The sequence below is a fragment of the Symphalangus syndactylus genome, chromosome 19 (assembly GCF_028878055.3).
Source record: "Symphalangus syndactylus isolate Jambi chromosome 19, NHGRI_mSymSyn1-v2.1_pri, whole genome shotgun sequence".
Classification (NCBI taxonomy): domain Eukaryota; kingdom Metazoa; phylum Chordata; class Mammalia; order Primates; family Hylobatidae; genus Symphalangus; species Symphalangus syndactylus.
Genome location: NC_072434.2, coordinates 62732996 through 62759022, shown reverse-complemented (window position 1 = coordinate 62759022; position 26027 = coordinate 62732996). Strand labels below are relative to the sequence as shown.

At 38.1% G+C, this 26027-nt stretch overlaps 1 protein-coding gene across 6 annotated transcripts in view; it reads right to left on the bottom strand.

Annotated features, from left to right (window-relative positions):
* SPATA17 (spermatogenesis associated 17) overlaps nt 1-26027 on the bottom strand; it is a 236994-nt gene that overhangs the window by 206694 nt on the left and 4273 nt on the right. For 5 of the 6 annotated variants that reach the window (XR_008649683.1, XM_055234603.1, XM_055234601.1 and 2 more), the window contains exons 2-3: nt 10681-10770; nt 8471-8552 (exon numbers count right to left, since the gene is read on the bottom strand). Coding sequence is in view for 5 of the 6 variants with exons in the window: in XM_055234603.1 (XP_055090578.1) it covers nt 8471-8552; nt 10681-10770 (172 nt within the window). In the remaining variant the exon portion in view is untranslated. Of the gene's footprint in view, nt 1-8470; nt 8553-10680; nt 10771-18268; nt 18374-26027 lie in introns of all 6 variants that reach the window. The other variant, XM_063613934.1, reaches the window with a different exon arrangement.

Here is a 26027-nt window from a genome sequence, read left to right as displayed (position 1 = left end):
TTAAAATTCAAACACTACAAATGAGTTGACATTGAAGTCTCTCTCTCATGCCTGTCCCTCAACTACTCAGTTCTCTTCCCCACAGGCAGTTAATAGCATCAGGTTTTTTGTGTGTGATCTTTCCAGAGATCCTTCCAGAGTCAAGAAAATTAAATCAGTGGCTTTCAAATCATGCCCTGGTGGCTCAGGCGACAATAGAAAACACAGGGAAAGAAATGAAGCAGTTGCATTTATCTAGCTTCCAAAATAGTTGCACTGCCTATATTTTATGTGGGTCTATTTTGCTTACTATAAGGAAATACTGAGACAGACTAATTCATTTATTTATTATTATTTTTTGTTATTATTATTTTTTTTGAGACAGAGTTTCGCTCTGTCGCCCAGGCTGGAGTGCAGTGGTGCGATCTTGGCTCACTGCAAGCTCCGCCTCCCGGGTTCACGCCATTCTCCTGCCTCAGCCTCCTGAGTAGCTGGGACTACAGGCACCTGCCACCACGCCCCGCTAATCTTTTGTGTTTAGTAGAGAGGGTCTGTCACCATGTTAGCCAGGATGGTCTCGATCTCCTGACCTCGTGATCTGCCCGCCTTGACCTCCCAAAGTCCTGGGATTACAGGCGTGAGCCTCCACACCCGGCCCCAGACTGACTAATTTATAAAGAAAAGAGGTCAATTTGGCTCATCTGTATGTGGTATCAGCATCTGCTCCACTTCTAGTGAGGCCTCAGGAAGCTTTTACTCATGGTGGAAGGTAAAGGGAGAGAGCAGGCATGTCACATGGCAAGAGAGGGAGCAGTTCAAGCTGCCAGACTCCTTTAAACAGTCAGCTCTCATATGAATTAACACAATGAGAACTCACTCATTACTGTGGGGAGGGAACCAAGTCTTTCATGAGGGATCCTCTCCCATGACCCAAACACCTCCAACCAGGCCCCACCTCCCACACTGGGTTATATTTCAACATGAGATTTAGAGGGGACTGATATGGTTTGGCTGTGTCCCCACCCAAATCTCATGTTGAATTGTAATAATCCCCAGGTGTCAAGGGTGGGGCCGGATGGAGATAACTGAATCATGGGGGCAGTTTTCCTCATACTGTCCTCATAGATAGGGAACAAGTCTCACAAGATCTGATGGTTTTATAGGCAGCTTTTCCTCCTTTTGCTCATTCTCTCTTGCTTGCCACCATGTAAGACATGCCTTTCACTTTCCACCATGATTGTGAGGCCTCCCCAACCATGTGGAACTGTGAGTCCGTTAAACTTCTTTTTCTTTATAAATGACCCAATCTCAGGTCTGTTTTTATCAGCAGTGTGAAAACAGACTAATACAGGGACAAACATTCAAACTACATCATATTATTTTACATATACGACTAAGAATTTTGCTAAAATTTTAGTTAGAGGAGGTTCCATTACTAAAGTTTTAAAATGACTGTTCTATACCATTCATTTTATAACTTAATCATATACTGTATGACAGTGTTATTATTATATATAACTGTAAGGCCAAAAAATTATGCAGCAGAAATTAAGAAAATGATGATTTAAGCAAACTTAATTTAGGACTAAGTGTGTGACAGTGCAGAGGTTCAAACAGTATCCTCAACTCATGTCCTACTGCCCAACCCAAGAAAACAGCAGATCATTTCATGTACTCTTGCTTCAGAAGATTTACATGTGATTGTCCATTCCTGGCTTTGTTTTTCTAAAACCTAAGCTCTGAGGCAATATGTTGGTGGAAGGTGGGCAGAGCAGTGTGAGGTGTAAAAGAAGTGGTGTGGGCATAGGATGAAAAGAGAGGAGCAAAGATTCCACATGCTTAAGAAAGAACTGAACATTAGCCTTCTGAAATGAAGCTATGCAGCATTTGGCATTCCCATGGCTCCTGGGAGGTGGCTAAAACTCTAGGGGTAAGCTTCATGACAGCTGTGGAGAAGAAATATATGTAGAAAGCATATGTAGAAAGCTGAAACTGGATCCCTTCCTTACACCTTATACAAAAATTAATTCAAGATGGATTAAAGACTTATATGTTAGACCTAAAACCATAAAAACCCTAGAAGAAAACCTAGGCAATACCATTCAGGACATAGGCATGGGCAAGGACTTCATGTCTAAAACATCAAAAGCAATGGCAACAAAAGCCAAAATTGACAAATGGGATCTAATTAAACCAAAGAGTTTTGCACAGCAAAAGAAACTACCATCAGAGTAAACAGGCAACCTACAAAATGGGAGAAAATTTTCACAAGCTACCCATCTGACAAAGGGCTAATATCCAGAATCTACAATGAACTCAAACAAATTTACAAGAAAAAAACAACCCCATCAAAAAGTGGGTGAAGGACATGAACAGACACTTCTCAAAAGAAGACATTTATGCAGCCAAAAAACACACGAAAAAATGCTCATCATCACTGGCCATCAGAGAAATGCAAATCAAAACCACAATGAGATATCATCTCACACCAGTTAGAATGGTGATCATTAAAAAGTCAGGAAACAACAGGTGCTGGAGAGGATGTGGAGAACTAGGAACACTTTTACACTGTTGGTGGGACTGTAAACTAGTTCAACCATTGTGGAAGTCAGTGTGGCGATTCCTCAGGGATCTAGAACTAGAAATACCATTTGACCCAGCCATCCCATTACTGGGTATACACCCAAAGGACTATAAATTATGCTGCTACAAAGACACATGCACACATATGTGTATTGCGGCACTATTCACAATAGCAAAGACTTGGAACCAACCCAAATGTCCAACAACGATAGACTGGATTAAGAAAATGTGGCACATATACACCATGGAATACTATGCAGCCATAAAAAAATGATGAGTTCATGTCCTTTGTAGGGACATGGATGAAACTGGAAACCATCATTCTCAGTAAACTATCACAAGGACAAAAAACCAAACACTGCATGTTCTCACTCATAGGTGGGAATTGAACAATGACAACACATGGACACAGGAAGGGGAAGATTACACTCCGGGAACTGTCGTGGGGTAGGGGCAGGGTGGAGGGACAGCATTAAGAGATTTACCTAATGCTAAATGACGAGTTAATGGGTGCAGCACACCAACATGGCACATGGATACATATGTAACAAACCTGCACATTGTGCACATGTACCCTAAAACTTAAAGTATAATAATAATTTAAAAAAACCATCATGAACCAATCTAAATGAGGAAAAGCTTCATATTTTGATTTCGTTTTCAAAAGAACCAAAAAATAATTAGATCCAAATCTGGAGAATCATTTGGTGATTATACTGGGTGATACCCTTTTTGATCTAATCCAGTTGAGATGCTAAAGTAACAAAACAAATATTCTTAGGTGGCTTAGTATTTGAACTTTTAAAAGTATTTTTTTAATCAGCAACCCCAGCATCATTAAAATAAATACACATTCCAAGATGACTACTTTGAAAACAGTTATTGAAATGTATAAACTCTTATATGTTTGATTAAAAAGAGGTCTCAGCCTGGTAAAGTGACTCATGCCTGTAATCCCAGCATTTTGGGAGGCCAGGGCGGGTGGATCATCTGAAGTCAGGAGTTCGAGACCAGCCTGGCCAACATGGTAAAACCCATCTCTATTAAAAATACAAAAACTAGCCATGCGTAGGGGGTGCGGGGGGGCACCTGTAATCCCAGCTATTTGGGAGGCTGAGGCAGGAGAATCACTTGAACCCAGCAATGTCTTATATGCATAAGTATACTCTACTGTCTTTGTCCATACCATTGACATGCAACCTCAGTCGCTTATAAATAATAGGACTAAGGGTGCTCATTATTCCACAGAATATCTTAATTTCTTGGTCATCCTGGTTAATACGATTCTATCAAAAATTGGTTTGAAGAAGCTCCTAGTGAGAAAACCAAGGACTATTTGAGCACCAAACCATTTAGTGAGAATAGTTGACTGTAACCCACCCATTGAATAAAATAGGAATCCATTACTTCATACTCATATAAATACATGAATAAATAAGTAAATGGGAGAGAGGAAAATCTCACAGCAAAATGCTGGTAAGTAAATGTAAGAGAAACAATGGAATTAGAAAATAACTGTTGGAGAAGTATAGTAATAATTGATTCTGGTAAGAATCATAATTGGATGCTAAACCTAGCATACAAAAGTTTAATGAGGAAGAAGATGTATACATAGCATTTAAATATCCCCTCATGAGAGACAAATAGTAAGTTGACAGTGTAGAAACCCGAGAGACACTACTTTAATCAAAGTTAACAACACTTATTGGCATCATAATATGATGTATTGAGATATATTTCTGCTAAAAATGCATAACCAGAATCTAACACTGAAGAAACACTAGCAAGCAAAAATTGAGAAATAATCTGAAAAATAACTAGTCCGTACTCTTCAAAAATATTAGGGTTACGAAAAGTGAAGACAGGCTAAAAAAATTATTCTAGATTAAAGGTGACTAAACAGACACAACAAACACTAACTACAAAGTGAATTCCTCATTTGTACCCTGGAAAAGATTTTTTGCTATAAATGACATTACTGGTACAATCAGTAAAATATGAATAGCGTCTATACATTAGCAAATAGTTTTGTACAGATGTCAATTTCCTGATTTTAGTATTGTAATAAGATTATGTAGGGCCGGGCGCAGTGGCTCACGCATATATAATCCCAGCACTTTGGGAGGCCAAGGCGGGCCTATCACAAGGTCAAGAGATTGAGACCATCCGGCTAACACGGCAAAACCCTGTCTCTACTAAAAATACAAAAATTAGCCAGGTGTGGTGGCATGCATCTGTAGTCCCAGCTACTTGGGAGGCTGAGGCAGGAGAATCACTTGAACCCGGGAGGCAGAGGTTGCAGCGAGCTGAGATCACGCCCTTGCACCCTGGGACGACAGAGCGAGACTCTGTCTAAAAAAAAAAAAAGATTATGTAAACAATATGCATGCAATATATTGAGAGATAAGTGGGCATAACTTCTGTAACTTTGTGTCAAATGAATAAAATAATGTATATAGAGAAAAATGTATATAGAGAAGAGGAAATAATAATGCAAATTTTTTCACTTGATTAAAAAATGTGAGTGGAGAATATATGGAAGTTCTTTGTACTATTTTTGCAACTTTTCTGTAAATCTGAAAGTTTTTCAAAATTTGAAACTTCTTTTAAAGTGGCCTGAATGTAAATGATAGCACAATAAATTTTAAAAATCATATGCCACCTGGGCACAGTGGCTCATGCCTGTAATCCCTGTATTTCGGGAGGCAGAGGCAGGCAGATCACTTGAGGCCAGGAGTTGGAGACCAGCCTGGCCAACAGGGCGAAACCCTGTCTATACCAAAAATACAAGAAAATTAGCCGGGCATGGTGGCAGGTCCCTGTAATTCCAGCTACTCGGGAAGCTGAGGCAGGAGAATCGTTTGAATCAGGGAGGCAGAGGTTGCAGTGAGCCAAGATCACACCAGTGCACTCCAGTCTGGACAACAGAGCAAGACTTTGTCTCAAAAAACAAAAAATAAGTAAATAAGAATAAATAAATAAATAAAAATCATATGTCAAAATTGGAAAGAAAGAAGAAAAGGGAGAAAGAAGGTGGAGAAAGAAAACTTATGTTTAAAAATAGTATTTAAAAGCCATCGATAGGAATTTCACATACAAAAGAAGCACTGATATTTGATTACATTTTTTCCATACCTGTGAGACAAATGGACCCAAATATGAAATAAAAATTCTGCATTAAAATGGTATAAATTAAGTTTGGATAGAATATGGAATATATACTGTAGCCAATGGAATTCTTTGGTTTTATATGTCTTTAAATAGAAAATATGAGTTTTTCGTATGTATACCAGATAAAAGGCTATTAACAAAATCCCTGGCATTCAAATTGAAAAAGTAAAAGAAGAAAAATCAAATCTCTTCTTCACTGTTTAAGAATATGACATTATGTCCAGGAAACATCTACAACACCTCCTTCTATCTTACTTCTGCTTCCATTGGCTCACTGTCCAATGTCAGCCATTGTCAAAGATTCTTAAAACACTCATTTGTTTTCAGAAGAGCAACTTATGAAGATCAGGAAGATTTAACTCTTCAACAATATACAAGAGTATATATTTAACTATATTAATTTTAGTATATAAGCACAGAGACATAGACAATATGAAGGAAATACAAATTATCCTGATCACCTTTAATATTCTAAAATATCAAGTTGTAGATTCTAGGGTTATGAGTTGAATAGCAGTTTAGATGGATTGATGGTGAATCCAATATCTACACTTAAACCCTGAAAGTCTCTTTTCCCTCTTCAATTTTCTTTCCTATTTATTATAAGTACAGCTTTAAAGACATCTGTCCTTGTGTTTCTTTGCTTTCCTCCTAATTTCTATTGTCACTAATTCTAAGAAAGACAAGCTTCAAAACGTAAGAAGTCTCCTGAGTCACTGTATAAAAATTGTATGCCTATGTATCTATCTATCCACACACTACACTCACTCACATATAATAAAATTATCATGTGATTATGCATAAGTGAGAGAAATATAAAATGGAGCTAATATGATTTGAAAATCTCTCACTTATATTACTCCAAGCAAACTGCCTTGATAGTTTTTGAATAATATTAACAACAGCATCACAAATGAAAAACTACCATTTTTGAGCACTGACTAGGTGCCAATCACTGTTCTGGGTATTTTACATACAGTGGTACAGTGTTTCACTTAATTTTCACAAAAATCTCCCACACATTCTTATCCTCATTTTAAAGACAAGGGACATAAGCAAGGTCCACACAGGTTAAATAACTTGCCCACAGTCATCAAACCTCCGTCATCAGTTCTAAAGCCTGTCCTCTTTCTACAGTTCAACGAAAGTCAAAAGGTAGGTACAAGACTCAGAGATATTGCATATTTAATGCTTACCACAGTGTCTGGCACCTAGCATATATTCTGTAACTATTAGTTACATCTTCTTCCCAATTTTTCCTTTCCAAAATGTTAAGCAGAAACAGAAATAGAGGCATTTGATTTCAGAGTAATTCAAAGAGTTACTTTGTAAAATGATGTTTTTAACCGAAATCAAGACAGGAGAAGGAAAAAAAAAGTTTGGCTGGGCGTGGTGGCTCACACCTGTAATCCCAGCACTTTGGGAGGCCAGGGCAGGCGGATCACCTGAGGTCAGGAGTTTGAGACCAGCCTGGCCAATATGGTGAAACCCTGTCTCTATACTAAAAATACAAAAAAATTAGCCAGGTATGGTGGCTGGAGCCTGTAATCTCAGCTACTCAGAAGGCTAAGGCAGGAGAATCACTTGAACCCAGGAGGCAGAGGTTGCGGTGAGACGAAATAGTGCCATTGCACTCCAGCCTGGGGTACAGAGTGAGACTCCATCTCAAAAAAACAAAAAGACATACTATACTCAGACTGGTGACCAATCAGTAACAATTTTTGGCTTCTACCAGTAAAGGGAGCACAGCATAGTAGAAACAGAAATGTTCATTCTTCTGTTTATCTATATAAGTGCTAACTATTTAATATATGCCAGGCACCATGCTCTGAGAGTGCAACACTGATGAGACATAGTCTCTGTCCTGATGGAGATTAGGCAGAGGATCTTGGCAATTACCAAACAACTGTGCCCAATGTAAAAACTTCTATAACAACTGTAAGGTTGCTATGTATATTAAATGTACCACTATGTGTTCATGGACAAGTGGATGAGACTCAGTTTCCTAGCCTGCCAAATGAGTACAACAGTTACTTTTAATAAGCATCCCAACATACAAATTAAATAATTACACAAAATGCCTGGTATATAACAGGTGTTTAATAAATAATAGCTAGCATAAAAGCACCATGTAATCTTTGTTGCTTTCCAATAATAATTAATCGCGCGATATAACCACAAATCTGTTTAACTTTCCATAAAAAACCATTCTGGAATGATATATCATTTATTAAATTATTTAAATCTTATTTACACCTATGAAACAAAATTTATCAGAAAGTCCTGAAGAGAAGACAAAAGAAGGCTTATTCTTTGCTTTGATCAATTTAGCATCCTTATGAGGATATTTATTGACTGTGTTCTGGGCAAGGCATTAGCTTAAAATGTTGGTGATCCAAAAAGGAAGTGGGCTGCAGTGCCCACTCTCAAAAAGCTCACCATCTACAAAGTACAGACAATCATCAATAAATAAGTATAAATGCATATCCTGTGAAAAGTACTTCAAGCAAAAATAGTATCAGTGTAGTTTGGGTACCAAAAAATGGGTCAATTCTCCATAGAAATACCAGAAAATGCTTTCAAGAATAGGTCTTATACTAAAAATTAAGCCCAATTTGGTCCTTACGTAAATACTCATCATCAGTAATTTCCCAACTATATGGAAACATGACTAAAGTGAGTAAGTTACAGCATATTGTACAATTCAAATGCTAACATATGTATATTTTATATTTACCTGCACAGTTAGTTGATACTGCTTTCTGCCTAAGAAACTTCTCCACCATTTTTGAATAATTGTTACAATCCTGTTTAAATGCCTAGGATAAAAAAAATGCTTATTAGTATCCTTTCATTGAAACAAGGTCAGTTAAATCTTTGTTAAAATACTCTCCTACAATTCAAGAATTCAAATTCAAAGCCAAGTTTATGTGCACTTTTAAAGAGTAGAAAGTTATTGTGGGATAGAATTAATCATTTCTAGAAGTGGAAGAAAATGGCATTGGTAATTATTTGTTATTTCTTTGGGGCTTATTATTACACAATACTTAATTTCAATTCTTCTTCAATACTTACTCTTTAACATATTTTTGAATGTTAAGACTATAAAACAGGTCACAGGGACATGTTGAGAAATAAGCCAGGCACTATTGATGTAAATCACTATTAGCAATTAGAAATAATTCATGAGGGCTGGGTGCAGTGGCTCATGCCTGTAATCCCAGCACTTTGGGAGGCCAAGGCAGGTGGATCACCTGAGCTTAGGAGTTTGAGACCAGCCTGGGCAACACGGTGAAACCGCCTGTCTCTACTAAAAATACAAAAATCAGCCAGGTGTGGTGGTGTGCGCCTATACTCTCGGCTACTCTGGAGGCTGAGGCAGGAGAATCGCTTGAACCAGGGAAGCAGAGGTTGCAGTGAGCCAAGATTGCACCATTGCACTCCAGCCTGGGTGACAGAGCAAGACTCTGTCTCAAAAAAAAGAGAAAGAAAGAGAAAGAGAGAGAGAAAGAGAGAGAGAGAGAAAGAATTCATGAGGCTAAGAAATAGTTCTCCTCTTCATTCTTTTCCTGTAATCCTCAGTCTATCCAAGCCAACATCATGTTAGTCTGCTGAATTCAAAAACACTCTATTTGCCACCATGTTCTTTAGTTTATATAGCAGCCAAAAGAGAAGTCTTGTCTTTCAGGCGCTGTGGCTCATGCCTGTTATCCCCGCACTTTGGGAAGCCAAGGTGGGTGGATCACCTGAGGTCGGGAGTTCGAGACCAGCCTGACCAACATTGAGAAACCCCGTCTCTATTAAAAATACAAAATTAGCCAGGTGTGGTGGCGCATGCCTGTAATCCCAGCTACTTGGGAGGCTGAGGCAGGAGAATCGCTTGAATCTGGGAGGTGGAGGTTGCGGTGAACCGAAATGGTGCCATTGCACTGCAGCCTGGAGAACAAGAGCAAAACTCTGTCTCAAAAAAAAAAAAAAAGAGAAGCCTTGTGTTCACACTTTAAATTTGCATGTCTAGCTCTTACTAGACAGTATAAGGAAGTTTCATATAGGATAATTCCAGACCTGATGAGTTATTATGGAGTAGGCATATTTTCCTCTACCTTATCCAGGAAAATATTTTTTAAGAATTGATGGGACACTGAGGGAAAGTTTGGGCACTGAAAAAAAAAAAAAAAAAAAGCGAGAAAGAGTTAAAATAGGGACAAATTTCCGTCTCTTTTTATAGTCAGAATGACATCATCCATGCATCACTTTCTTTTATCTACCAACATGGTGGAAAAGATTGAAATTGTTTTCTCTTTTTCCCCCCTTTCTTACCAGTCAATGAATTTATTGCTATAAATACAAACCCAGTCATTTGTAGATCCTTTGGAATTTGGGAAAAGGAATCTGAGCAAGTGTGTTTGTAATATTGAGAATTTTATTTATTTATTTTTTTTGAGGCAGTCTCACTCTGTTGCCCAGGCTGGAATGCAGTGGCACCTTCTCAGCTCACTGCAAACTTCGCCTTCCAGGTTCAAGGGATTCTCCTGCCTCGACCTCCTAAGTACCTGGGATTACAGATGTGCACCACCATGCCCGGCTAATTTTTGTATTTTTAGTAGAGACTGGGTTTCGCCTTGTTGGCCAGGCTGATCTCAAACTCCTGACCTCAAGTGATCCATCAGCCTCAGCCTCCCAAAGTGCTGGGATTACAGGAGTGAGCCACTGCACCCAGCCAATATTGAGAATTTTAAAAAGCAATACAGTCAATATAATTTAGTTTTGGTAAGAAAAGATCAGAAATACTATGTATTTCTTTTAAAAGAGTACCATACAATTTATCAACGACATTATGAGTAAAATAAAAAATTATTTGAAATGAGTACTTCATGAATAAATTACCTTTTCTAAGGAATATATTTTTATGATATATCTGAGGTTTCCATGACAAAACCAGTATACCTGATATATGCCCGAACTTGACATCCTCGAAACCAGCTTTGGATTTTAACTGCTGCATCATTCTCCTTTTTTCTAAATGGATCTACAACACTAAAACAAAATGTTTAAAAGCACTTCATTAGTAACTAATATAATTCTAAAGCAAGTCAACCTGTTAAACTTGATTTTTAATTTCTTCCAAAATGATAATTATAAATTCAAATGTCATTTTAAATAACATTAAAGTATAAATAAATAAGGCATTTCAAAAATCATGAGCTATGTTTTGAAAATTAACCTTTCTCTGAGAAGCCATGTGCTTTCAACAGCTTTGCTTTTTTTATTTTGATAATCACCAATTTTACAACTAATTAATTTGCCAGTAATTTTTATTAGGGAGTAAGAAAGAAATGTGTTATTTTGACATTATTTTTAAAACATAATCATTTGAATTTACTGTTTAAATGCTACTACACATGTATCATGCAAGATGAAAATGCTCACATATTTCACTCATTCATCAGTTAAATGAGTTGCCTCTAAGTTAAATGAATCCATCACAGAATGCCTGTTCCATTAATAGCTAGAATTCTAAGAAAGTCTGTTTAATTAAAGGAGGCAGGGGGAGGGCCATAGTGCTTATATAGAGATAAGAAATTCAAGTCAGTGATCCAGATGTGAGACATGTACAATACAGGGAGAATTCACACAAATCAGTAAGATTACATAAAGTGTAGATTAAGTGTAAAATAAACTGTAAAAACCACACAAAAGAATATATAAATAGTTGCATTACCTGATAATGAACGGAAGGCACCATGATAAGATTACTATATGATGCAATAAAATCTGCTGGAAATAATTGAGTGTAAGACCACTCAGACAATTAGGAATAGAAGAAAGGAAAGATTTCTTATTGTTGTATATTCGTACCGCATGTCACAAATTACAAAAGAGGTTTGAGTAAGGCCCGCTCGGTGACTCACGCCACACTGTAATCCCAGCGCTCTGGGAGGCCAAGGTGGGCGGATCATCTGAGGTCAGGAATTCGAGACTAGCCTGGCCAACATGGTGAAACTCCGTTTCTACTAAAAATACAAAAATTAGCTGAGCGTGGTGGCGGGCTTCTGTAATCCCAGCTACTCAGGAGGCCGAAACAGAAGAATCGCTTGAACCCGGGAGGCGGAGGTTGCAGTGAGCTGAGATAGCGCCATTGCACTCCAGCCAGGGCGACAGAGCGAGACTCTGTCTCAAAATAAAATAAAAAAAATTTTTTTAAAGAGGCTTGACTTAAGTGTATTCTGGCATCATATTATTGTCCTCCACGTGGGAGGGAGAACAGCTTAAAGTCCTTTTGAGAGGTGACAGCATGCTGGCAGTCCTCACAGCCCTCGCTCGCTCTGGGTGCCTCCTCTGCCTGGGCTCCCACTTTGGCCGCACTTGAGGAGCCCTTCAGCCCACCGCTGCACTGTGGGAGCCCCTTTCTGGTTTGGCCAAGGCGGGAGCCAGCTCCCTCAGCTTGCAGGGAGGTGTGGAGGGAGAGGCGCAAGCGGGAACTGGGGCTGCGCGCTGCGCTTGCGGGCCAGCTGGAGCTCCGGGAGGGCGTGGGCTTGGCGCCCTGCACTTGCAGCAGCTGGCCGGCCCTGCCGGCCCCGGGCAATGAGGGACTTAGCACCCGGGCCAGCGGCTGCGGAGGGTGTACTGGGTCCCCCAGCAGTGCCAGCCCATCGGCTCTGTGCTCGATTTCTCAGCGGACCTTAGCTGCCTTCCCGCGGGGCAGGGCTCGGGACCTGCAGCCCGCCATGCCTGAACTTCCCACCCCCTCCATGGGCTCCTGTGCCGCTGGAGTCTCCCACAGGAGCGCCACTCCCTGCTCCACGGCACCCAGTCCCATCGACCACCCAAGGGCTGAGGAGTGCGAGCGCACCGCGCGAGACTGGCAGGCAGCTCTACCTGCTGCCCCGGTGCAGGATCCACTGGGTGAAGCCAGCTGGGCTCCTGAGTCTGGTGGAGATGTGGAGAACCTTTATGTCTAGCTCAGGGATTGTAAATACACCAATCAGCACCCTGTGTCTAGCTCAGGGTCTGTGAATGCACCAATCGACACTCTGTGTCTAGCTGCTCTGGTGGGGCCTTGGAAAACTTTTATGTCTAGCTCAAGGATTGTAAATATACCAATTGGCACTCTGTATCTAGCTCAAGGTTTGTAAACACACCAATCAGCACCCTGTGTCTAGCTCAGGGTTTGTGAGTGCACCAATCGACACTCTGTATCTAGCTGCTCTGGTGGGGCCTTGGAGAACCTTTGTGTCCATACTCTATCTAACTGATCTGCTGGGGACGTGGAGAACCTTTATGTCTAGCTCAGGGATGGTAAACGCACCAATCAGCACCCTGTCAAAACAGACCACCTGGCTCTACCAATCAGCAGGATGTGGGTGGGGCCAGATAATAAAAGCAGGCTGCCTGAGCCAGCACTGGCAATCCGCTTGGGTCCCCTCCACACTGTGGAAGCTTTGTTCTTTCGCTCTTTGCAATAAATCTTGCTACTGCTCACTCTTTGGGTCCACACTGCTTTTATGAGCTGTAACACTCACCGCGAAGGTCTGCAGCTTCACTCCTGAGCCAGCGAGACCACGAACCAACCAGAAGGAAGAAACTCCGAACACATCCGAATATCAGAAGGAACAAATTCCAGACGCGCCACCTTAAGAGCTGTAACACTCAACCGCGAGGGTCCACGGCTTCATTCTTGAAGTCAGTGAGACCAAGAACCCACCAATTCCGGACAGACTTTCCTACAGAGAACTTTCCCTGACTTCCCAGACTACAATTAGGCCTTTCCATGTTACACTCTCATAGCTCTTCATAATATTTACCATAATCATATTTAAAAATTATTTAACCATGGTCTCTTCCACTAAACTTGAAAACATCGAAGGAAGTAATCTTGTCTATTTTGTCCTATACTGTATTCCCCATGGCCTCAGGAGAGATCATTAGTATTACTCCTAACACTCAACCTTTGTCTTACCAAAGATGCTACCTGAGGGAGAAACATGCCTGTTGGCATATTCCATCCCAGTGAGAAATGCCACTCACAGGCTTCCCTCACTAGATCTACTCCCAACATTGAAACCTCTCCCTACTTTAGGATGACATAGTTGCTGAGAGCCCATGAGTGCCCCTATCCTCTTAGTAACTTAAACCCTGGGTGATGATGGGAAAAAGACAGGCAGACATGAAAAGGAGCTGTTGAGAGAAATAGAAGGAAATAAATACGTTTTACTAAATAAAACCTTATATGTCAGGCACTATTCCTAATATTTCACATACCAGTGAATTAACTCATACATAATCCTTCAATACCTCTATGAAGAAGAGAATTATTATCCCTATTTGACAGAAGATACCACTGTGGAGAAAGCATAGTAATATGCCCAAGGTCACAGCTTTAGTAAGTGTCACAGCTGGCATTTAATCCTTGGTAGTCCTACTCTAGAGGCTGGTTTTTTTGTTTGTTTGTTTGGGTTTTTTTTGAGACGGAGTTGCTCTGTTGCTCAGGCTGGAGTGCAGTGGTGTGATCTCTGCTCGCTGCAATCTCCGCCTCCCGGGTTCAAGCGATTCTTCTGCCTCAGCCTCCGAGTAGCTGGAACTACAGGTGCACGCCACCATGCCTGGCTAATTTTTGTATTTTTAGTAGAGACAGGGTTTCACCATATTGGCCAGGCTGGTCTCGAACTCCTGACCTCGTGATCCACCCACCTCAGCCTCCCAAATTGCTGGGATTACAGGCGTGAGCCACTGTGCTCAGCTCAGAGGCTGGGTTTTTAACCATCACTGCTTCTAAAGGGCAAGAGAGTAAGAAATGAAAAGAGGAGAAGAAAGGGAAAGTAAAATGGAAGAAAAGGAAAATGCAAAAAAAATTCATGTAATCAATTTCTAAATATAATATTGAGACTTTGTGGGAAAAGTTAGCACCAATCTCCCTAAAACAATAAAATAAACTGAGAGACTAAGAATTTGAAATGATAGCAACATCTATAGCAACACCCCAAAATTTCAGACTATACCAAGTGTCGGTGTTAAGAATTCATATATATTGCTGCTCGGAAATAGTTTGGACTTTGAACATATACAGAATAATTTTATTTACATAAGCAAAAACCTCACAAAACTTTAGGGATGTTCACTAAGGATGTATACACATGTAGTAAAATTATAATGAGAATGATAAAACACAAATTTCAAGACAGAAATGAAGGATGGGAGAAATGAGATTAATAGTTGAAGCCAAGGCAAAAGGCCTTGGTTTTCAGAGTTTTATGCATAATATTAAGGAATTCTAGACTCCTTGATTATCAACATTTTGACCATGGAAACACATATCCCCAAAGTTTGATAATCTCTGTAAAGATTTACAGTAAAAGATACTAAATAACAACAATTATATATAAAAAAAGGTCCATCATAAGATACAAGTATAGTGCAGTGTCATAGAAGTTAATGGGAAGGCATCAGAATGGGAGATCATGATTAAGCAATGTTAAATACTGTGCAGAAGTCATGGAAAACAAGGTCATTATTCAACTGGTTGCAGGGTGAGAAGGAATTTTTCATTTTTCTTTTAAAATCTTATCCTGACCAATAACAAGATGGGATAGTGGAACAAAGACACTGTCATTGATGGCCAACATGGAAAAGATACAACAACATAATGTCCAGTAGAGCAGGCAACTCAAAGAAGATAGAGTGTGGAAAAAACAAGAATAATTTCATTCAAAAAAGCTAATGTGCAATAAAATTCATGATAATAGAATAGAGCTGTTTCTTATGGTTATTTAAACCTTTTACCATTAATATTTAACAAACTATACTAGATTTGTTTTTCATCTTCTTAATATAGTCCATTTAAATTACTGAAAACATTTGTTTCTCCTTTCCCACCAACAATCAACTGGCTACCTTTACAAAAATGGAAGAAAAATATGAATAAGGCACATAGACACATCTAATTCTTCTTTTGAAGTTACTGTATTAGTTATTAATGTATTTGTATGAACTCACCCTTTATTTATAATTGTCATTAGAAATGCAGAAGAGAAGCAATCAAATTAACTGTTTTGGGTTTATGTTTTTTAATCTCTCCTGGTGACACCAGTCAAGTGGAAAATTAAATAATTTCTTTTTGGGATATTAATAATGTGTATATATACAAGCATATATTATGTTAATAAGAATTATATATTGCAATTAAAAGGAAGGAGGCACTAAAAATTAACTAGTAGTTAACTTACTACTAAACTTTAACTTATGTGCTAAAATTTGACTTCTATACATGTTTCTCTGTTGCCCTTTTTTTAACTGCTTAAAAACAAAATTTACAGATGCTGGGTTACTGCTGGGATGCTGAATACTCATACAATATGTCATGAACTGCTAGACATTTTATGTTTAAAATGAAAAATGTGGGTAACACTTTATTTTAATGGTATATTAATTAGTTCCAAATTACAATGAAAATCCTATAGCAGTGAATAAAATATGACATCTACATGAATTTGAAATAAATTTATTATGATCAGTATTATCACAATGAATACTAAATGAATTAATAATGATGAAAGACCAAAAGTATTACCAGTAATGTAATAAAACATCAAGAAATAACTGGAAGTTTCCAGTCACTTCATCATCAACTAGAAATAAGTACTATCACCCTGGATAACAGTATATTCATGTATATCATTAGTGGCCAGAAATTAACTGACAGTAAGTAGAAAACGAAAAAAACAATGTGTAGTTAAATATCTTTCCAGTAATATGCAAAAAATATGCATTTTACACATCAACAGACTGTGCTTAGTCTGACCCATGAATATTACCTATGAATAAATACTATATTAAAAACTCAATACTCTTTCTTTTTCATTATCATGTAACTTGTAACTATTTTAGACAGTAGGAATAAAATTCCATTATTAGCTGCCCTGTGCTCTCAGATATGTTGATGTGTAAAATGATTATTGTTTTGCATATAATTTCACTACTAGGTCTTAAGGATTTCATGCTCCTTAAAGGCAGAAACTACGGTATTCTTAATCTATATTTTGTGTTCTGATTATCACTCGTGCCTAATAACAGACGCTTGATGATGAGAAATAGGACTATATTTTAGAACTAGAACCTATGTTTTATATTTCGTTAATAGTCCTCAACATTATTATTATTTCACAGCTCAAGGAATAGTGGGTTGCAAATGCATTAGTATTCGATCATATAGTAGGAGTTACCATAGTTGGTCAAATGTTAAATACTGTGCAGAAGTCATGGAAAATAAGGTCATTATAATTTAGAACCAGAACCTATAATATTAGTGCATTCAAAAATATTTTGTTTCCTAGCTGGGTGTGGTGGCTCATGCCTGTAATCCCAGCACTTTGGGGGCCGAGGTGGGCAGATCACCTAAGATCAGGAGTTCAAGACCAGCCTGGCCAACATGGTGAAACCCTGTCTCTACAAAAATACAAAAATTAGCCAGACATGATGGTGGGCGCCTGTAATCCCACCTACTTGGGAGGCTGAGGCAGGAGAATTGCTTGAACCTGGGAAGCAGAGGTTGCAGTGAGCCGAGGTCATGCCATTACACTCCAGCCTGGCCAACAGAGTGAGACTCCATCTCAAAAAAAAAAATTATATATATATAAAGAGAGTTTCTTTTTCTTCCTATTCCTCCTCACTTCTCTTTACCTCATTTCCTGAACAATTAAGTCTCAAAGGCCTTGGAAATGGGCAGGAAAAGTAGGGCACTGTGATACAAAGGGTGTGGGAGGAGGAAGGCACAGTGGCTCAGCATGAGGTGTCAGAGCCTGTGTGGAGTAAGGTGAGCATCCACAAGTGGGGGCTGCCTGGGGTAAGATGTCATAGTCTGAGCTTAGTAAGGACAGTGTGTCCCATGGAAAGAAGGCCTGGCTTTGGGGTATAGAGGGAAGATGAAAAAAGAATCTGCACATGAATGTAGCCAGCATAGAGAATCAGAGCCCAAGAGTGATGAGGAAAACATCCAAGTTGGTGGGGAGGCGATCGTTCAGCATGAGGAGGTAGAGCCCGCACTGGGTCTAAGAGAAGAGGCAGTTGTGGTGACAACAGTTTGGTTACATAAAGAGGAACTGATCAGATAAATATTCTACAGATAATGGGAGCCAGGTTTCTCTCTGTGAGAAAAGGTAAGAGAAAAAAACTAGAATGAACGTGTTGTGCTGAATCTGAAATAGAGTAGTCAGTGTGAACTCATGAATTTTAATATATATGTTCATCAATAGGTAGAGAAGTAAGTATAGATGTAAAATGTGTATAGATGTGTACAAACACATATTCCTTTGTTCTTTCCACTGAGAGGTCCAGAGAGCAGCAACATAATAGCAATGTGCATCCACTGAAAGAAACAAAGGCTCTTTGGAAAAATGGATGGTTCTAGGGGTTGGCAGGAAAAGTACAAGATAAGCCTCTGTTATTCATCCGTTTTCACACTGCTATAAAGATACTACCCAAGACTGGGTAAGTAAATAAATAAACCTCCTTATCAATAAATGAGGTTTAATTGACTCACAGTTCTGCATGGCTGGGAGCCCTCAGGAAACTTACAATCATGGTGGAAGAGGAAGCACGCATGTCTTACATGGCAGCAGGTGAGAAACAGCATGCAAAGCAGGAACTGTCAGACACATAAAACCATCAGATCTGGTGAGGACTCACTCACTTTCACAAGAACAGCAGGAGGAAACCGCCCCCATGATCCAGTCACCTCCCACCACATCCCCCCTTCATCACGTAAGGATTAGGGGGATTTCAATTCGAGATGAGATCTGGTGGGGACACAGAGCCAAACCGTATCAGTCTGCAACTTTTTGTGTGTCAAGAAAAAGCAAGGAATCAAGAAAGCATTAGAAAAATGAGGACACAGAAGGAAGACTGAAGTGGCTCTCACTAGCCAAATCTGGGACAATATTAGCATAACTATAAATAAGAGTGACAGATTTTAACCCACTGAATAAAATAGGAAACTATGAGTCTATACTTATTTAAATAAATAAATAAATTTTAAGTTTGATGAGGAATAGGATACATACATAGTTTCAAATGATCTGCTTTTTAAAAATAATTATAAATTACAAAGGAAAAAAGAATATTCCAGTAGAGAAGCCTAGGAGACAACAGCTTTACCAAGTGATCTAAATGAATATTGTCAGTCATGGGACAAATCAAAATCAGGTAGTATCTGGTAGGATGCATTGAGAAGATCACAGTATCGCTTCTGTGATAGTCCTGCCTGGGGTGCATAATCTGAATCTAATCAAGGGGAAAAATCAGACAAACCTAAATTGAGGGAAATTCTAAAAAATAACTGATTTGTAATCTTCAAAAGTGTCAAGGTCACGAATATCAAAGAAAAGCTGAGAAAATGTACCATATTAAAGATAACTAAAGAGACAAGACAAACAGGATCCTTTTGCTATAAAGAACATTATCAAGGCCGGGCGCGGTGGCTCACGCTTGTAATCCCAGCACTTTGGGAGGCCAAGGCGGGCGGATCACGAGGTCAGGAGATCGAGACCACGGTGAAACCCCGTCTCTACTAAAAATACAAAAAAAATTAGCTGGGCGTGGTGGTGGGCGCCTGTCGTCTCAGCTACTCGGAGAGGCTGAGGCAGGAGAATGGCGTGAACCTGGGAGGCAGAGCTTGCAGTGAGCCGAGATTGCGCCACTGCACTCCAGCCTGGGCGACAGAGCGAGACTCCGTCTCAAAAAAAAAAAGAACATTATTGGAGAAATTTGGCAAAGCTTGAATGGAGTCTGAAGATTAGATGGTAGAAATGTGCCAATGTTAATTTCTTGATTTTGATGGTTGAATTGTGGTTATATAGAGAATGTCCTTGTGTGTAAAGAATTTAGGGCACAATGAGATATCAGGTTGCAACTTACTCTCATATGATTCAGGAAAAATACCCTTGTATTAGAATTGTTATTTTTCTGTAAATTTGAGATTGTTTCAATAATTTAAATATATATGTGTATGTGTATGCATCTAATAATTTTTAAATTTCAGATATTTTTTAATCTCTAAACATTTAATTTGCTTCTTTTTAATGTCCCATTTAACTCCTTATTATCTTCATATTTTACTTTTAAGTCCTTAAGCATATTTTAAATAGCTATTTAAAAATCCTTGTCTGATTATTCTGTCATCTTTGTTTTTCTGGATCTGTGTCTATTGATTGATTTTTTTTCCCTCCTGATTGTGGGTCACAGTTTGCTACATTTTTATACTACTACTAATTTATGAATAGATGCTGGACACTATGAATGTTACACTATTGAGAGTTTGAATTTTGTTCAGAGATTGCCTCCAAAAGAAAGCTGGGGTAATTGTCTTGTTAATCTCATTTGGTTATCTTTCTCCTTGAGATCAAATCCTGCATTGCCTACTGTATCAATACCTAAAAATAATTGTTCATATATTTTGTTGAGTCTTCTAGTCCTTCACAGTCGGAGGACAAGTTTTGTAATAGTTAAATCTTCCATGGCCACTTATTTTCTATGTTTAATTTTGTTCTCAAAACAAAATTTTTGTCCTAGGACAAACTTTCTCCTATTTATTTACTGTTTATTTCACAAATAAGTACCTGATTAACCGATGCTCAATATAAAATGTTAAATAATACACAAAAACATAGAGAAAAAAGATTCTATTTCAACCTCACTCTTTCAATTTTTAAAATTTAACCACTTATTATGTGTAATTCCAGATCTATCTAATTCCAGTTTTGTATCTCTACATATTTTTACATTTGTTTTACATAAAAAACACTAAATGTATTATATATTTTCTATAATCTGGGCTTTTCTTAAACCTTATTTTGTCTCAGAGATTTTGTTCATGTCATTATGAATAAAATGTTTCACTCTTTTAAACTGCTATTTATTTTCCCTCATATGCTTGTCTTTATTAGCCAGAGTAGTTGCAAATAGATACAAGTTATTTATAATTTTTATTTTTATTTTTTGCCTATTAGGAATAATGCTTTAATGAATGCCCTCGTACATAATCCTGTATTTTTTTTTTTTTTTTTTTTTTTTTTGAGACGGAGTCTCGCTCTGTCACCCAGGCTGGAGTGCAGTGGCGCAATCTGGGCTCACTGCAAGCTCCACCTCCCGGGTTCACGCCATTATTCTCCTGCCTCGGCCTCTCCGAGTAGCTGGGACTACAGGCGCCCGCCACCACGCCCGGCTAATTTTTTGTATTTTTAGTAGAGACGGGGTTTCACCGTGGTCTCGATCTTCTGACCTCGTGATCCGCCCGCCTTGGCCTCCCAAAGTGCTGGGATTACAAGCGTGAGCCACCGCGCCCGGCCCATAATCCTGTATTTAAAGTACTCTTACACACAACTTGTGTATACATAAGAGCATTTTTATGAGGCCATATTTAGAAGAAGTGACAGTTCTGAGTCAAATGACATGCATTTTGATGCTATTAAAAATGGTATTGCCGAAGTCTTAAATTATAATTGTTCATTGCTGTTACGTAAAGACTACTGTATACTGCCCTCGCATCCTGCGAAATTGTTAAGTTCATTTATTACTTCTAAATCTTTTTTTGTATGTGGTATAGAGTTTTTTACACATATAATTATGCTGTCAGTAAATAAAGACAATTTTACTTCTTTCTTCGCAATGTTTATGCCTTTGATTTACTTATCATTCAACATTTAAAACTAGTAAGAAAAGGATGGACTATTTAATAACTGGTGTTGAGACAACTGTATTCTATAGAAAAAGTTAGGCCTCTATCTCACACAATACATGCACGTAAACACAACTGCACACAGACTGAAGGAAAAATCTAATGAACTTTTAACATATTATAAATAAACTATAAATAATTATACATATTATAAATAAATATAATCTTAGGTTGGGAAAGACTGTTCCAAGAACAACTCAGATCGCTAAAGTCAGATGAATAAATTTACTAATTTGACTATAAAAGCTTAAAATAAAACTGATAGAATGGTTGATGGCCACGGCAAAAACCTGAAACATTATGGTATTGGCTTTGGGACTGGGGGATGCGCGAGAAGGTGAGGAAGATGCACATGTCATTGAAAGATCATACGTGTGGGTCAGAAGAGTGGTGAAAAAATTGAGATTAGAAGCTGGAAAAAGAACCTCTATTATGTGAGAGTAGGACAATTATTATAGCAAGACTATTGCCTATGATCACTTGGAAGACTGAAAATGTACAATGAACTTTTGAACTTGCCTAAGGAGATATCTAGAAAGGATATTAAAGTACCAGTCGGATTCTTCTAGCTTAATTTGTTTTACTTCTTCTAGATTAATTTGTCTTAATTAAATATAAGGTAAATCACAGTAACATAATGCTTATTTAATTTTTAATTAAATGAAAATTATTGTAGAATTGCCCATTGTTGTTTCTATTATTTCTTTTGCTCTTCTTCCTCTATCTTGAGATCTTTGTTCCAATTTAATTTTCACTTGATTATGGCAAGTACTTTCCTGAGTATATTTTGTCAGGTAGGGTACATAGATGACATAACTGCGAGTCTTTACATGTCTGAAAATGTTTTTCTTTCATCCCAATCCCCAAATGAATCTTTGATAGAATTCTTATCTATGGTCTTGAATCATTAGTAACTATTGTTTTTGTGTCTTTTGGGTTCCTGTGTTGAGCAGAAAGGGCATTCATTTCCTTGGCAAATAACTATTTTTATTTTCTGTCTAGAATAGAATCTTATGAGATTATTTTTCCTGTATTCTTGGAAGTTCACCAGATAATATCTAAGAAGAAGGTGTTAAAGGAAATACTATATAGGACTCAGAGAATCCTTTCTATTCTAAGCCATACTCTTTCTTCAGTTTAGGAGTTTTCTTCCAGGGTATTTCTTTATTATTATTCTATCTCTTCCCCACTCCCAGTCGGAATTCTGCAGTAACTATTATTCACATAACAAGTCCTCTGGGTATGTCCTCCATATTATTAATCTTATTACTCATGATTTCTATTCACATGTGTTTATGGATATTTCCTTTATTTGCTTTCCTAACATATTTATATTTCAGCAGTGACTATTCTAGTTTTTAATTCATCTATTACATTTTTAAATGGAAAATTATTATTTTAAAAAATTGGTTACAGTATCTTTTTTCCTCTAGTTTTATTTCTGTAAAAGTTCGCATTACATTTTTATTGAAGTTTGTATCTAACTCCACAGTAGCCATCTGTTCTGGTTTCTTAGCTTAATCTCCTTCCTCCAAACTAACCTTTCCTTAAATGTCTTGTGAAGTTTATCTGCCTATTTAATAGATATTCAGTTGTTTGATACCTATACAGGGCTTTCTGCTCAGGTTACTTGGGCAGTGATAAACTGATAAGACAGTAAAAGGTGCTTTCAATTTTCTTTTTCCCCATCAATGAGCCAGCAGTGAACATGTTGGCAAATAGGGATCTGTCTTTCAGGGCATGATAAATAGACAGAATTAGTGTGCAATTTTGTTTTGCTTTTCAATTAAATGGAACCATCTCTATTGTATTCCAGCAGCACATCTAATGTTGGCTGTTGGTTTTAGAAACATATTCTTTAGTATTAAAAGACTTTTATTTCTTTCATAAACATGTTTTAAAACAAACACTGCAGAACTTTATCTGACTGAAGTTTGGACAGGTGTATACCTATGGAAAATTACTGAGTTGTACACTTCACACAGTTTATATACTTTATTTAATGTATGTAATACAGCAATAAAAATTTTTACGTTTTTAATGATAAAAAGAAAAATATTTAGGAATAGCTGTAAAATTTTTCAATTACCTTTTTGATATTCACTGAATAGATCATATGTATTTTATACTTTACCCTTCTGTTGTGATTTCCTATTATAATTATGAATTTATTGGGTGCTTACTAATATACCAGATGATCATTTAACCTTCTTAGTTAACATATCAATAGGCATTATTATCCCTGTTACAGATGAGAATACTAATATCTAAAGAGTTTAAGTAAGGTAAGAATGTAAGTTTAAAAGTTTACATTTAAGCCTAAAGTAATACAGAGTTAGGATTTGAACTGTTGCACTTTGGCAAAAATCTTCCTTGTGTATTTGGAAGAAGTTTTGCTAAGTTTTACTAGTCAGAATTGAGTACACCTGTATGAAAAAATTCAGTAATTAATTAGAATCAGGGGAAGGGGCTCACATCTATTCAACTAAGCTGCTATTTATTTAGGCTAATAGGACTAAGAGGATTGTTCAAATTCAAGGACACTGAACAAAATTATTAGACTAAGAATACAGTGAGGAACTACAGTCAATTTACTATGTCAGAGTCAGAAACAAATTTATTACGTTTATAGGAATAATAGATCCTGAAATCAGGCCAATTTAAGGAACATTATACCTTAGGTTGATACAGGGTAATGAAGTACGTGCAAATCACCAGTCTTGTACTATAGAGTAATGTACCCCTGTTTTCTTTTTCTCAACCTGATCTTAGAAAGACAGGTTAGGCTTTATGTATTTGATGAACTTACTTTCCTGCAGAGACTTAATAATTTAAAGATCCCCCTCTCCCAGGTATAAATGTGGACTGAAATGGATCAAACATCACTAGATCTTCGATCTTCTTTATCTTTGGCAAGTAATATAGATGGTCTAAATCTCACATTCCTTCGTTGTAAGCCAGGAATAAGAAAAATAACCTCATAAGATTATTGTAAACATCAAATAAAATAATGTTTGTGAAAGCAGTGCTCAGCATGTAGTAGATATTCAACAACATTTATTTCTCTTTCTATTTCTTTTTCTCTATCCCCATGCACTCCTCAAGCCCCCTTTCAGATAGTAAGAGATGTGAACATTTGACAGCTGGTCTATATAGCATGACTGTAGAGAACTTCTTGCCCTCTTCCTCAGCCACTGGTTTCTCTTTATTCTCCAATATACTTTTCCCTTCAGCTAAGCCAATTAAAAAAGATTTTTCATATATCTGGCTGATTTCTGCTTACATATTGTTAAAAAACTTCTGTGTTTTAAAAATTTTTAAGTGTTATTTACTTTTTTCATTGACACAAGCAGATTTGATTTAAATTTTGTTCAGCAAAAACTGGCGCCAAAAAGTTAAAAGATGGAAGTGGAGGAAGAAAGTAGAAATGGGAAAAACAAAAGCAAAATGCTTTATCCAACTTCAAAACAAGTCAAAGGGGCTGGGCCCAGTGGCTCACGCCCGTAGTCCCAGCACTTTGGGAGGCCGAGGTGGGCAGATGGCTTGAGCCCAGGAGTTCAAGACCAGCATGGCCAACATGGCGAAAACTCGTCTTCACTAAAAACGCAAAAAAGAAAAAAAAAATTAGCTGGGTATGGTGGCAGGTGCCTGTAATCCCAGCTACTCAGAAGTCTGAAGCAGAAGAATCTCTTGAACCTGGGAGGCAGAGGTGCAGTGAGCTGAGATCATGTCACTGCACTCCAGCCTGGGCAACGGAGCGAGACTCCGTCTCAAAATGATAATAAGTCAATAATAATAATAATAATTTTGTTCAGTGTCCTTGAATTTGGATAATCCTCTTAGTCCTAACCACTTAGGAATATATTTTCTCAACAAAGTCATCTTTCAACTTCAGCGTTATTCTGATGCTAGCCATTAGGAAGAAGCATTTCTGTCCCTACCTTGTTACCAAAACCGAAGACATTGAAAGTCAAAGGTTACTTTTTTATTTATTGTTTTTATAGACAGAAGTCACATCATGTCACTCCTCTGCTGAAAACACCTTTTTTTTTTTTTGAGACAGAGTCTGGTTCTGCCGCCAGGCTGGAGTGCAGTGGCACGATCTCGGCTCACTGCAACCTCCACCTCTAGGGTTCAAGTGATTCTCCTGCCTCAGTCTTCCGATTAGCTGGGATTAAAGGCGCCCGCCACCACACACAGCTAATTTTTGTATTTTTAGTAGAGACGGGGTTTCACCATGTTGGCCAGGCTGGTCTCGAATTCCTTACCTCGTGATCTGCCCGCCTTGGCCTCCCAAAGTGCTGGGATTACAAGCCTAAGCCACTGTGCCTGGCCTCAGTCCATTCTTTTTAAGGCTTGCAACTTGGAGGTTTCATCTGCATGATAAAATGATAAAACCTAGGTCTCCCCAATCCCTTATCATAACCCAGACATTCCTCATTTCTTTCTACTGATAATAACTCACTCAACCACTTGCCAATCAGAATTTGAGTCTTGCTCTGTTGCCCAGGCTGGAGTGCAATGGTCCGACCTTGGCTCACTTCAACCTCTGCCTCCTGGGTTCAAG